The following is a 13,835-nucleotide window of genomic DNA, read 5'->3' on the forward strand; positions in this document are numbered from 1 at the left end:
AACATTCCTTCTCCTTTTTTTTTTTTTCCTTTTTTTTCCCCCATCTGCAAACACTGTCAGTAAAGCTGAGTAAATATATAAATAATTAAACAAACAAATACTTTCTCTGCTGCCCCCAGGCCTTTGAAACTGAGACTTAGTTGGATTTCAGGCAATCAAACAGCATCGTGTTCACACACTCGCACTGCACGCAGGCTTCCTCTCCACCTTTGACAGAATATCATTGACTTGAGCGCACTGTGATGATTTCAAATAGACTAGGGGTTAGATAATCGACTCTACACACACACACATAACTTCATGCACACTCCAGCTCCTTCATTTATTTCATAAAGCACATGAGCACAGATGGGAAGGAAACACCAAAAGAGACCCCAAACAAAAAAGCAAAAGAAATCCCATGTACATAGCTACTGATGACCAAACTAAAACTACAACTGAAATAATGAAAAAAAGAAACACAAGGAACCTGATTAATTTGTTTGTCAGATCTTTCCTGTAGGTGATCACCTGAAACCCTCCTCTTTGATGAAAATATCGCTAAATTAATTTTTTTGTGCCTGGACACCTAAGGACACGGAGATGTTGTTTATTCCCCACAACCTACACCTTGGGCAGCAGCAGTGAAAATTCCCTTCTGGACTACCTTGCTCTCCCAAAGTCAGGGATGCTCGCATCCCTGCTTAAGGATTCACACAGTGTCTGTCTGCTGTTTGTGAGGCTGGGTCAGAGTCTAACTATTGACTTCAGAGAGTGTTGGGTCTGTGCTCGGCAAATGGGCGACGACTGCCAATTCCACCTGCCTGTACTGAGGGCGGGAGTACACTTGTCTGGAGGGAACTTGCTCTTTTTACTGACCCGGTGAAGGCAGATACCTTCAGCTTGATCCAAACTCTGCTGCAAACAATAGGTTTGGATCAGGCCCTCAAAGAAGAAAGGTGGGATGCAGCCCTTCGTCAAATCCTTGCTTTGCAGCTCCCTCAGTTGCCATAACAATGAAGAGTATGTATGTGATTCACTAAAAGAAGGGGGGGAAAAAAAAAGTATAAATCAAGATCCTGAATCAGTGAATGATGACATTCTTGTAGACAGAGAAATTACAAAGGCTGAATCCTACTCACACAAAGAAAACTGGCAAAATTGCTGTTGACCCTTTCTTAGCAAAGCAGGGACAAATATGCATTTACAAGTGAAATGAGCAAAGCTAATTTTCCATGCCCCCAGTGAGTGTTTTTTGAAAGCGTATTTTCCGGATCTACGCTGAAAGGGGCTCTGATGTAATACATTTACCATCAGAGATGCACCAAAACCTTTACACAGAAAAAAGTCAAATTTATGCCATTACCTTCTCCCTCATAAAAAAAAAAAAAAAAATTAAAAAAAAAAATCCTGCTGGCCTAATATTGCAGTTGGGGAAATGAAAGATCAATAGCTCACTAGAGCCAATGGGAATCTTTCCATTGATTCAACAGGTTTCAGTTCAGGCCTGAAGGCACCGAGCTTAAGTGACTCCATCAGAGAGTGTTGGTGAGTAATTATCCACGCTGTGATTAGAACCTAGGCGTCCTCACTGCCCGCCCTCACCCACCAGATAATGCCCTTCCTCTGAATGAAGCTGCAGGCACAGGGAGCAATTTAAACGGAGCAGCTCTGAGGTGTATTAGCCATTACAAATATTCAAAAGGAATGGCAATGCTTGTGTTCCTTGTTTATTTATTTGTTAGTTTAATTCCCTGTTAACTTTTCAAATCCCTAGCAGAATGTAGAAACTAGCAACACTCTGGCATTCTTGTCTCCTGCAAGATATTTAGGTGCCTTTTCTGCCAGTGTTCCTATGGGTTGACTCACTTCTTTTTTTCCCCTTCTCTGTTAGTTACTAAACCTGGAGTTAAATAATTTCTAAGATACTCTTTTTTTGGTATCAAAATTGGCTGTATCCCTTCTTGCAAATAAACATGAGGCAATGGTATGCTTTTAAAGAGTTTGCCAAAGGATTTTTCTTGGTTGTCTTGCCCATTGCTCATTTCCACTCCTACTTTTCTCATTTATTGCCAGTATCTTGAATGAGATTTCTTTTTCTAAAAAGAAAAAAAAATCCATATAAATAATAATAAAAAGAAGATAGGAAGAAGGAAAGTGATGCAAAAAAGTAACCAAGCTCACTCTGAATGTACAAAACAGAACAAATACCACAGAATAGCATAATTGAATAACAATATATCTTTATAAAAGAGGGTGAAAAATTGCATCCTCATCCATGTATTATTGAAGATGGAATACGATCAAATAAATCGCTTTTAAAAGCAATTAAATGCTCACAAAAGAAAAACACTTGCCCCATAAACTGGAAAAAAAAAAAAGATGTAATGAAATGCAAACCTTCTTGAAAGTACCATATGGACACTGGAACGGGAACGGTCGAAGCTGAATGGTAGAGCAGAAGGAGTGAGCTACCTTACCTAGATAAGGCAGCCTAGTGTTGCAGAGGGAGTAGTTAGGGAATTCGGATGGAGCTGGGTTTGTCTGGGCTTGGGTGAGTAACAACCTTAAGTCAGTCGCGTCGCGCGTGATCGGCCGCTCCCGCTTCAACCAGCGGCACCTTGCAGAGCTGCCCGTAACTTGGGGCCCGATCCAAACACTGCTGCAGGCAAGGCTGAGCCCTTCTTGAGCTTCAGCAGGCTTTGGGGCAGGTGTGTGGCTGCTCTGCAAAGTCCTTCCTTATCAATTATAGATTTCACGCAGTGTTGAATGTATGTTATTTCCGCAATGTTTTTCCCCCTTCCCTTAAATGCTGATAAAGGTGTGGGGGGGGGGGGGGGGAAATGAAACATTTTCATTGCAATTCTGTGCTGAAAAACAACTTTCTAGGATTAATCCTATTTAGACAGGGGCTGAAGTTGCTGACCAAAATGCTCCTCGCTGTGACAAGTTCTCAGGTCTCTGGCTTTTTGTGCACCTGTCGGGCCAAGACCTGATCCTAGAGAAAAGTAAATCCGGTTTACGTCTGTGTTCAGTGAAATAATGAGCAGGAAACAGAGCCTAGGTGAGAAACTGAATTTTCTCTAGATTAACTTCCAGAGAAGTACAAACTAACTCAATCTGTTCGGCAAAGGTATCTCACTCTCCCCCTGCTTCCTCCATGCACCATTTCAAAGAAGTGCATCTTTACCTTATTATATTATTAGAATCAATCAATATTATTAATATTACATGTGGGCAATTCTGTAAATTCTTCATAGTTCTCCTCCCCGCCTGTTAACAGCAGGTACATTATACAGTCTCTGGTTAGATTGGTCAACTAGGCTATCGATAGTCTTAATAAGCAATACCTATATTGTGACCTTTGCTCACAGAACTGAATCTCTCATATAGGGCTGTCAGATTCTTTAAAGAAGTATTGATAAGCTCATTACTGTATTGCTACATATAATTTTAAGTGTGATTTTCACTCACCCTGAAGCATCTAGTAACCTAATACTTTTTTTTCCTCCTAAAGCATTGGCCCTTTTACAATTGATCAAATAGTGAATTAGAGCATTATAGAGAGGAAACATAATCAGGGGATTTCTACAAGCACACTGTGATATATCTTTTGATCTTCTGACAACCTTCATCCCTCTCGATCCTAGGAAGGAAGCGCTGTTTTATAGGGATATTATTAGGCTGATGCTGCTTTATACATCTACCTGCAAGAAGCTACCGAGTCCAACAAAGATATTTGTGTGCGTTTGCAGTGAGTGATGCATATTATGTGATGAGAATCTATCCGTAGGGACTGGGAAGGAGAGGAACTATGTGCAAATGCAAGTCTGCCCTTTCAATACATGCATGCATACACAGTCCCTGTGTAGGATATACACAGGCATTTGAATTAGAAACAGGCCAAAAATGAAGTCAGATCTCATCAGACCAACTCTGTCTGCAAAGCTCTGTTTTTATTCTGTTTGAAGAAGCTTCATGTCCAGAGTTATCTGCCCTGGTGCACTGGGAAGGCAGCCTGGTAGCCTCTAAAATATTTTGGAGGCTCAGACGCAACGTACAAATAGAGCAGAGTTGAATTAATTAAGTGTGACTGTATCATTAAAATAGTATCATGAGTAAATGGTTACATATAATATCAAACTCTGCATATAACTTCAGGAATGCCCTCTTAAGTCACCTGCCACTTTCACATAAGAGTACGTTCTCTTTACTGTCTTTAAGAAAGGAATTATTTAGAAACCTATATTATCCTGTCTGTACTGAATACATGTTTTCATTAGCATGCACATAAAATAAATAGTTGCATGTGTGTGATGTACAAACGTCAGGCATACTTCTATCTCACTGCTTACGCAGTTTTCCCATAAAAGTTCATTTTCAGCAACACTGTTTGTGTATGGGCTTTTTCAGGTTTTTATATTCTTTTTATGTTTTTTGGGTTTAAACAAGGAAATTAAACACCTTCACCACGAAAAGGGGTAAGAACAGTCTGCACTGCAAACTGTGTCTGCACTACACCTTGGTCTACCAAACCATAAACAACTTTCCATTTGCAAAATACTTTGAAAGACCTTACAGTGAGGGTCCCCATCACCACAACCATATATCCCTGGAGGCATTAAAATTGCCAGCAAAGTCATCTATTAAATAGTTAATGTTAAACAATGACTTTACGTGTTCAACAAAGGAGGAAGAAATAAACAGATAAGGGTGAGGTAGATCGAAATCTGCATGCCTCATTGGCTGAACTGTCGGATATTTCTAATGCATCTGAAGGGTTTGTTACTAAGAACCTGTTAAGTATCTTTAAACCTTTGATCTGTAGCCAGTCTTAACAAAGGTGACAATTAATTACAGGAGAGTGCATTGCAATAAAGTTACATCGTGGTCAGTTTATATATACTGTCCAAAGCTGGTTCACAGAAGTCACTGTCAATTAAAGTCTTCTTGGAGTCCAGTTCATTATCAATTTTTCCCCCTTGCCTTGATCAATATTTTTGGCTGCTTCTGCTTGACAAACTTAACACAATGTCTATATCTATATGTCTTGCCATTCATTTACATGGAATAGATGGCCGTATATGATTTATTTTTAGCTACTACGTATGGTCAGGCACTTTATGTGAGAGGATTAGAGCTCTCATCCATCTTTATTTTAAGGAGCGACAATAATAAGCCCGCTCTTCCTTCAAGGGGATGTCAGCTGGATATAATGAATGCACATTAAAAGCTGCATTCACCTGTAGGTGCATTCAGGCTGTGGCTCACAGTGACAAAAGCAAACAAATGCAATCTCTGTGGTGACATCCTGACTCCAGACCACACCAAGAGATGCAGCGCAGATAAAGTGATTCAGTAGATCCTGAGATCCCCAAAATGCGATGATGGCTCGCTGGGAGGTAGGGGGAAAGAGAGACCCTTGTAATATACACCCCAGGTCAGTAAGTGGAGCGATGGTGGAAGAAAACCATAACTTTTACTCACCACAGTTTACATTTTTCCCTTTTTCTGCAGCAGATTTTAATGCATAAGGGTCAGTCCACCATGGCAAACGCTGGCAACAGTCATACAAGTGTCGGTGGAGCATTTAAGTGAGTGAGAAATGTGGCAGAGATCAGGCTTTTGTCAGTTCCTTAGCTTTGTTTTAGTTTTAGTTTCACTTACAGAAGTAAAGCTAAGTTAAGGGGCAAGCCAGCAAGGACAGAAATTAGTAGCATTAGCTCCAAGGGTTGAGGTTTGTTATTTAAACCCAAAATCCAGAATTTTAAAGGGAATGTGGAACACTGCATAAGAGCAAACCTGCAGCAGGATTTCCAAACATGAAGACACCTAAGCGATGGCAGAAATCTCACTGTGTTCTGTCCAGCAAGCAGGTAAAGTCCTTTGCTCCTCAAGTAAAAGTGACACAGGGATTAATAAAGCACCAGCTATTTGTTAAAGTCAGGATTAAACTTAGCTTCCTTAACACCTCACTTGCTTAGTGCAAAACTCTTATGGGGCAGAAATCACATAGTGCTTGGTGGATAGGTCATGTTGAGCTCTGCAGCCCCCTGCTTTTTTGGAATATTACTTTGAGGCTTGAGCCAACACCTGCATTGGGTCTTTGGGCATCTGATGCTTTCTCTCTATTTGAAATGCAGGTAAGCGGTCCAACAGCCTAGATCATCTCCCCCACTTTTTCTCCCTTGGAACCATTACTGCCTGTCACATACAACCACCTCAGTTCACACTTGATTGACGGGAGGGACAGTAACAGCTCCTTTAGTGTCGTTATGGTCTGTCGGGTCAGTGCGGCTGGCTGGTGTGCGTGCACGCAGGGTGTGCATGATCAAAAAACACCCTGATGTCTTGCTGAAAAATGTGGCTGCGTGCTTCCAGCTCTTAAGGCTGGAGGAGACCCTCCTTGACCACCCTTCTGTCCCTTGTTCTTGACCACCATGGACAGAGAATTCGCTGCCTGCCCTCCCTGACAGGTACAAGCTTTTCGGTTGAGCACAAGACACTTTCCGCAATCTCCCTCGCTCTTTGCCCAGACAAAATTTCCAGGTGCTTTCTGACAATCTCCTTCAAAAGACTATTCCATCAGCTGCCTGGCTTTTATTATGCTGTGCAATTTGAATTCTCTGTTGAAGAAAGCCCTGCCGGTGGCACTGGCCACTAGCAGATGTGGGATACAGGACCAGATGAACCACGCTTCTCATGCAAGGTGACAAGGATCCTCAATTTTTTCCCTCTACTTCAGTGTTGAAATTTCCAATTTTTCTGGCTCGATATGGGAAAAAAAGATACAAAATTAACCAAGCTGCATCGCATTCCTATTGTTTCTTGCAGAAATTAGTGAGTTTCTGATTCAAACCTTAATTAAAACCTTGGTAGGGACAAATGAATACTGAGAAATTTGGTTGTTCCGAATTTTTTTTTTAAGGAAAAAAAGTACCCTTTTTTATTCCATAAAATACCTAAAGGCACCAGAATATGCAAGTATTGAGGGACAGAAGTAATTGTAATCTGTAAAAGTGTAAGAAGTGTAAGTCTAATCTGGAGAAATGTAAGAGAAGAAATAAAAGCTGTGGGCACACAAACTTTAATTTCTTTCCTTTTTTTGCATTAATGTAACTTTTAAACAAATCCATCTTGTAAGGATGATTAGTTCATATGGTAGTGGGACTAGCTGAGGAACAGCTTTCAGTGCAAAACTTGACAGGCAAGCAAGAGATCCCAGAAAATTAGAGTTTGTATTGGAAATGCTGACACAACCGTAACAACAGCATCATAACTGGCTGCAGCTGCTTTTAGAAACCAGAATCCATGTCCAGACCCCTGGAAAAAAAGAGTTAATGTGTACTCTTATAATTTATGGAGAAATCTGGGCTATCTGTTTGACATTATCAAAACACATAGATGCTCATAAATACAGGAGATTTTAATGAACAGAGTGTTGCTTTTTTCCTCTCTTCCATCAAACTATCAAATTGCATTGTGATTGTTTTAAGGGGTTGTTCTTTAGACCTAAGACTTGAAGTCTCCTCTGTTTTGTTCCAGTTTATTTGTGCTTTACCTCCCTAAAACTTGTTTGGTTTACTACCATACTAAATGCTGTATGTGTTGCTTTCAGACAGGCAAGTCTTATGTTTCAATTATGGAGGAGTTTATTCAGCACCTGTATTGCGATGCGCTTCTTTTCAACTAAATTTCCATTTCCCAAAGGCTGTACACATGAATGTATACACATCTTTTTTTCTGTATGTATACACACACAAATCTATACATTTCTGCATATAAACATACACATCATCTTAACTGAATGCTCATTTTCATTGTGCGTTTGAATTTCTGACATATCCAAAACCTTCATAAACATCCTTAAACTTAACAAGGTTTTAATTTTTCTATCATCTATCTTTGTAATCAAATAGAATAGAATATAATGAACTGAAGCCTTGTTTTTCTACTCCAGAGGTGTCTTAAATTTCAAAATTATTTATACTTTTAAGATGGTAAAGCTGTAAAAGAACTAAGCTATTCTCTTCATACTGCATTTTTCTATCTGCATTGAATGCTTACAGAGTGAGGTTCGGGTCAGGTAGGAAAAACACCCCAACCACAGGACTGCAGCAGTGGATTTCAAGAAAGTTTTGGGGGGTTTGTGCTTGTCTCACCCCTAAATAAGGGTTGAAAGAGTGCTGTTGGTCTCAAGTCTATACAAGACTCCTGCTTTTCCAGTGCACACTATCTCCGCACTTTAAGTGCATTCACCCGCATGTGTTTCAGTAAATCTCAGTTAAGTGTGGAATGCTGATTTCTTCCGACTTCCTAAATAGAATATTATGGAGACTTGTGTGTTTTAAATTAAAACATTTCCCAGGCCTTGGGTACAAGCAAGCTTCAGTAGAAAAGACTGTTTAAACCTATGGGGACAGTCCTATATTTAGATAACATTAATTCATAAATATTATACTAAATACCACTTAAATTGGCCTTAAATGACTTCAAAGATAATGCATTATAATATGGCTGTCCTGAGAGCACTAACCTTTATATCTCCCAGTAACTCAGCCTTTAAGCATACTCCACAGCTAGATAAGATGGGGGGAAGTTATGAATGAATGTCTTGCTAAATTGTTAAAGTGTGATTAGTTAACTCGGTGCATGTGTGTGCGTGTATGTGTGAGAGCGTGGGTGGGTCAGCTCAGCCCCGGTAGATTTCTACCCGTAGATCTCAGCACACAGCCTCTTCCCAACCCTTCAGCAAAGTACCAGAGCAGGAGCCTGTTCCTGCCCCGTGTGGAGAGAAGCAAGGATGGGGGAAATATGCAGCAGCTACGCTCAAGCTTATTTTCTCGGAGATCTGGCAAGCCTTTCCCGCCTTCCCCCACATGCTGCTTCCCCCGTACCCTTCCTCTCTTTGTGTATCTGCAAGAGAATCATAATCCCCTGCCTCTTTCCTGGTTTCTGTACTGGTATCAGCCAGAGCTGCTGGTGAGAGAACCTGGGACTTCACTCTCCTTTTGTGATAGTTTTTCTTGGAGGAGGGCATAGTAATGTACTTTAGGTTCTTAATTTTCAATTTCCTCCTGCCATACAGGGGCACCGCAATAGGATATCTTCATAATATTTTCAAGAATACACATCCTTTGATCTTGCTTCAATGGATTTACACCTGAAATTACTCCGGTTGCTGTTTTTTTACTTTGAGCTAATTCCTCTCTCTTCCCTCCTCCCAGAACAGTCCCACCTTCTCCCCCTCTACACCCAAGGTTTGCTCTCCGCACACTTAAATAAACTACAGCCTACTATTAACCCTTCAGGGTGTACCACTGCCACAGCCTCTTCCCCTGAATTAGGAATGAAATCAACTGAGAGTGATGGATCAATTAATATATAAGCATTATGCATCTCTTATGGAAAGCATCTTGGGGTTTTGTATTGCCAACCTACCCCTGTGAGCCAAGTTGGACTATCTTTATGCAATTCTTCACCTACGCCTGCAAAGCAAAGCCAAAATAAGGACATCTGAGTGAATACAATGCTTCACATGACTGCATTTAGAGAAGGGAAGAGAGAAAAAATAGATTAGAAATGAAATAAAATGAATAAAATAATAATAAAAAAGCCAAACACAACCCTCATCCTTCAAAGCCCCATCACGCTTTTTGACTTAATAGTAATTAATCACTACTGGCAAGAAAGTAATTTTTTTCCAGGTAGCCAGAGGCACATTTTTATCAGGATTAGCTAATAAATCAGCGGCATCGCTAGAAAGGAGTTCAAACTCTTCTCGGATGTACTAAATAAAACCGATCTCTGAAATGCTGGCAACTCGGTGTCTATTGAAGCTTCACTCAAACCTTAGCCCGCAAAATAACAATCATCATCATAAATTTTCTTTCCAAAGTCCAAAACTTATAACATGTTAAAAATGACTGTTTGTTTTGAGATGAACTCATGCAGTGTGGTTTGATGAGGTGACAAGATTCCCCACCTGGCTTTTTTCCTATGTTGCAGCTTTAGAACAGAAATGAAATGAAGGGAAATGAAGTTAGTATCTTGCTTAATTCAGGGATATGTGTTAAACACATCCAAGCAAGATAAATGATCCCTCTCTCTCTCCTTTCTCTCTCTCTCTCTCTCTCTCTCTCTCCTTCTCTCTCTCTCTCTCTCTCTCTCCCCCTTCCTGAGTTTGTGTCTGTGAATACAGGCATACAGTAAAAGCAAAACTGAACTCAAAGAGGGAGAACTCAAATCTATGAAATAGAAATTGAAGTTGGCGCACAGAATGATTAATTTCAGGTTTAAGATAAAACATAGCAAAAGAATAAAATCTCATCAACAAATCACAGTAATCTCCCACGACCAAAAATAAATATTTTATTGAAGTGTTAGCTCAAAGATTTCCTCTACACTATGTTGAGTGATTCTCTTCAGTGTAGCTTTTACTGCTGTTATTTTTATTTTATAGAAACCTTAGGTAATTTTTGCAAACACATGCACACACACACGAGCTCAGTGTCTACTCTCACTATTAGATGAAATCTCTCAGGACCTTTCCTTCCCTGCACTTCTTACTATTATTTTTATTGCTATTATTAATAATTATTATAGTAGTACGGGTGTCATGTTTGAATAATGCCAATCGGACCTTGATGTGGCTTCTAGGAAGACAGTCTGAAAAGAAAGCAAGGTTCGAAAGAGCTACACTGATCATTTTAAAAATGAGAAGGGTGTTTGAAGCGACCGGCAAGTAAGGATGGGAGAAATATCCTGTAACTTAGACTGAGTCCCTAGTCCCCGAGCCCTGGACATTTTCTCCAGCCTGTGTAAAGCTGGTACTTTGCACTGTCAGGGTATATTTTCATTCGCGTTTCCTGAGAGTGGAAGCAAGGAAGGGAGTGAGTGGGAAGGGGGAAGAGATGCTTGCTGAACATGCCATTAAGTTCAAGATTTACAACTCGCCAAGGCATCTGGAAAGCTGGGAAGCCAGTAATGCCATTACTGGTGACTGTCACTGCCAGGAGTCTGCCAAGCTGGACTAGACACTGGTACGGGAGCTGTCCTGTAAAAGGTACAACTTCCACTCTCCCCGTGGCCCCGTGCAAAACGCTTTCTCCTCCTGCACTAAATCTGGAGTCACACCCCAATCACTTCTGACCCGGTCTTTTTCTTTTCTCTTTTTCTTTTAAAAAATAAATAAACCATAAACACACATACACATACACACAGAATCTGAGTTAATAAGGTAGCTTATATTACTTCTGCCTTTCTCCTATTTCTAAGAGGGACTGCCATGCAAATTACCTTCAACTTCCTCCCTGCGAGTCCTACTTTCCTACCCGAGGATCTGAGCATCTCTCCCCCACTACACACACCCTCCCCCGCCCCCAAAACGGAGCACCATCTAATCTGACAGGCACCTCCGGAGAGCCTAAGCTGAGCAGGGAAATGAGCGGGCAGAGATGGAGCAAGTGAGGCATCGTGTGAGGAGTACATCTCCACTACCTTTAGACAAAACCTAAAAAGTTCCCGGCATGGACTTCAGGCACATTAAAGTAGTGCTTGGAATATGCCTGGTCAGAGACTTCTTCCCTCTGGAACTAAGCTGCCAGCTGTCCTTTCTGTCTTGCCTTCTCCCACACGAGCACACATGCCGTGATTTTGTGCACACACCCCTGCCCCGCTTGAGATGGGCTTCTTTATTGTTGTTTATATCCCTGTTCCCGTGTTGAATAGAACCAAACTGAAACAGTCTCCCCCGGAGCAACTCACTCTCCTCCACTTCTTGCTTTGTAGAGGACTACAAATAATAAGTGTGGCAGCAGTAAAAATAAAAAAACTACCAAAAAATTGAGGGGAAAAAAAGAAAAAAAAAAAAAAAAAAAAAAAGGAAGAAGAAAGAAAGAAAAGCAAAAGCCGCCTGTGCCAGATACGGAACAGTTGTAAAATCGGGGGTTGCCAGCAAACCCAGGGACAGACAGACGGGCACGCACACCCCTGGGCTGACGGAGAGCGGCTCCCGAAGGTAAATACAGAGCACCCGCTCCGGCTTCAGCACCGCGGACAGCTGCCGCCGGCCCCGCGCCCGCGCCGCCGCTCGCCCGGCGCTCCCCGGGAGCTGCCTCGCACCCCCCAAAAAAGCGGGGAAAGAAATAAAAAATACTAACAAACGAGCCGAACGGAGCTGACTCCCTGCCCTGACTCTCGCTCTTCTCTTCCCAGGATGGGTCTATTATTTCTTTCCCTGCCCCCCCAGCCTGCCGCCTCCGCCCCCGGGCCAACCAAAAATGAAATAAAATGAAATGAAATCGAAAGGAAAGAGAGAGAGAGAAAGAGAGAGACGGGGAGAGAGAGGGAGCCTGCCTTTCTCTCCCGATCTCTCCCGGGAAAGTTCAGGAGGTAACTCACCTTTGTGCATGCCAGTGAACCTGTCCTTCAGCACCGTCAGTTCATAGATCTTCCCGAACTCCTCGAAGAGCGGTTTGAGGTCTTTCTCGTCCAGGTTACGGGGGATCTGCCCAATAAAGAGCTTAATGGCATCGTGGTCCTTCATTGGGATGGTGGATGGGTTTCCGGGACTATGGTTTAATCCGTTCATATGCCCGTTGGTGCTGGGGTTGCTGTGATTGCTACTCAGGCTGGTATTGTCTGGTTGTCCGTTTGCTAACGTGGCCATCTTTATATACATAGAGAAAATCTTCTTTCCTTTTTTTCCCCCTCTTCTTTTCTCTCTCCCTCCCTCTCTCTCCCTCTCTCTCTCCCTCTCTCTCGCTCTCTCGCTCCCTCTCCCTCTTTCACACACACACACACACACACTCACACACACACACACTCCTCCCTCTCTGTCTCTCTCTCTCTCTCTCTCTCTCTCTCTCTCTCTGGGTCTGATCTGATTTTTTTTTACATTGAAGATCTGTGTCCTTTCCGTTTAAACAGGCTGGATCGGTTCAAATTCCCAGCCAGACTAGGGGGTGGGGTGTGAGTGTGTGGATGTGTGTGTGTACGGGGAAGGGAGGCTAGGGGTGGGGGATTGCTTTTGCCTCTACTCTGGCTAAACCCCCTCCTCCCATCCAACCACCCCCCTGTCTGTCTGCCCGGCAGAGGCTCAATGGTATCTTCCAACACAGCCCCTGGCTATAAATAGCACTAGGCGCATGGCTCTTTGAGAGACAGTCAATTTCTATTGTGCCAAGTGAGCAAAGGGGAACGGTTGCGTTTTTAGGACCAATGATGATGATTTTTTTTTTTTCCTTTTCCTTTGCAAGCCCTCCGATCAATCGCTGTCGTTATAATTTCAGTGATCATCGGGAAATCTGTCTTTTTATTTGAGAGGGGAAAAAAAACCCAAACCCAAGGTGTTCTGACTTCTTTCTGTTATGATGATGCCGCTTACTTATTATTTACTCTTATTCTAATTTCGCAAATGATAATAAAAAGCAGTTCAGATACGGATGAACCCCCCGGCTCAGAGGTTGCTTTTGCTGTTGTTGTTGTGATTGTGATGTTACAAGCTCTCTTTACTATATCTGTTCATGTTGCATCTAAAAAAAATGCATGCTCTTTAAGCTCTCTCTTTTATTTTTAAATATAAATTATGTTACTGATGATATCAAACTATAAAAGCACAAACTATATTATTGTGGTGCTTTGAAGAGAGTAAAAAATATCGAAATCAGTGTTGTTAATTTTCGTGCTGCCGATATTTATGTCATGTACAGTCAGTGCGGGCGTTATCTCCTATACGGGCTCTGTGTGTGTATGTGTGTATGTGCCTGTGTATATTGGAAAGGGATTGATTAAGTAAGGTTTTCTTGCCCGACTTTCAAGCCATCAGGATATTTTGTCTGTCTCTGATGGAAACA

The 13,835-nt window shown here is 41.8% G+C and overlaps 1 protein-coding gene across 14 annotated transcripts in view; it reads right to left on the minus strand.

Annotated features, from left to right (window-relative positions):
• The window catches only part of CELF4 (CUGBP Elav-like family member 4), a 712,585-nt gene extending 699,586 nt beyond the window's left edge, over positions 1-12,999 (minus strand). For 6 of the 14 annotated variants that reach the window (XR_009115967.1, XM_058044471.1, XM_058044482.1 and 3 more), the window contains exon 1: positions 12,382-12,998. Coding sequence is in view for 13 of the 14 variants with exons in the window: in XM_058044471.1 (XP_057900454.1) it covers positions 12,382-12,661 (280 nt within the window). In the remaining variant the exon portion in view is untranslated. Of the gene's footprint in view, positions 1-12,381 lie in introns of all 14 variants that reach the window. The other 8 variants (XM_058044480.1, XM_058044472.1, XM_058044478.1 and 5 more) reach the window with 3 other exon arrangements.
• Positions 13,000-13,835: the final 836 nt, after the last annotated feature.

This window comes from Melospiza georgiana, chromosome Z (assembly GCF_028018845.1).
Source record: "Melospiza georgiana isolate bMelGeo1 chromosome Z, bMelGeo1.pri, whole genome shotgun sequence".
In the NCBI taxonomy this organism is placed as follows: Eukaryota; Metazoa; Chordata; class Aves; order Passeriformes; family Passerellidae; genus Melospiza; species Melospiza georgiana.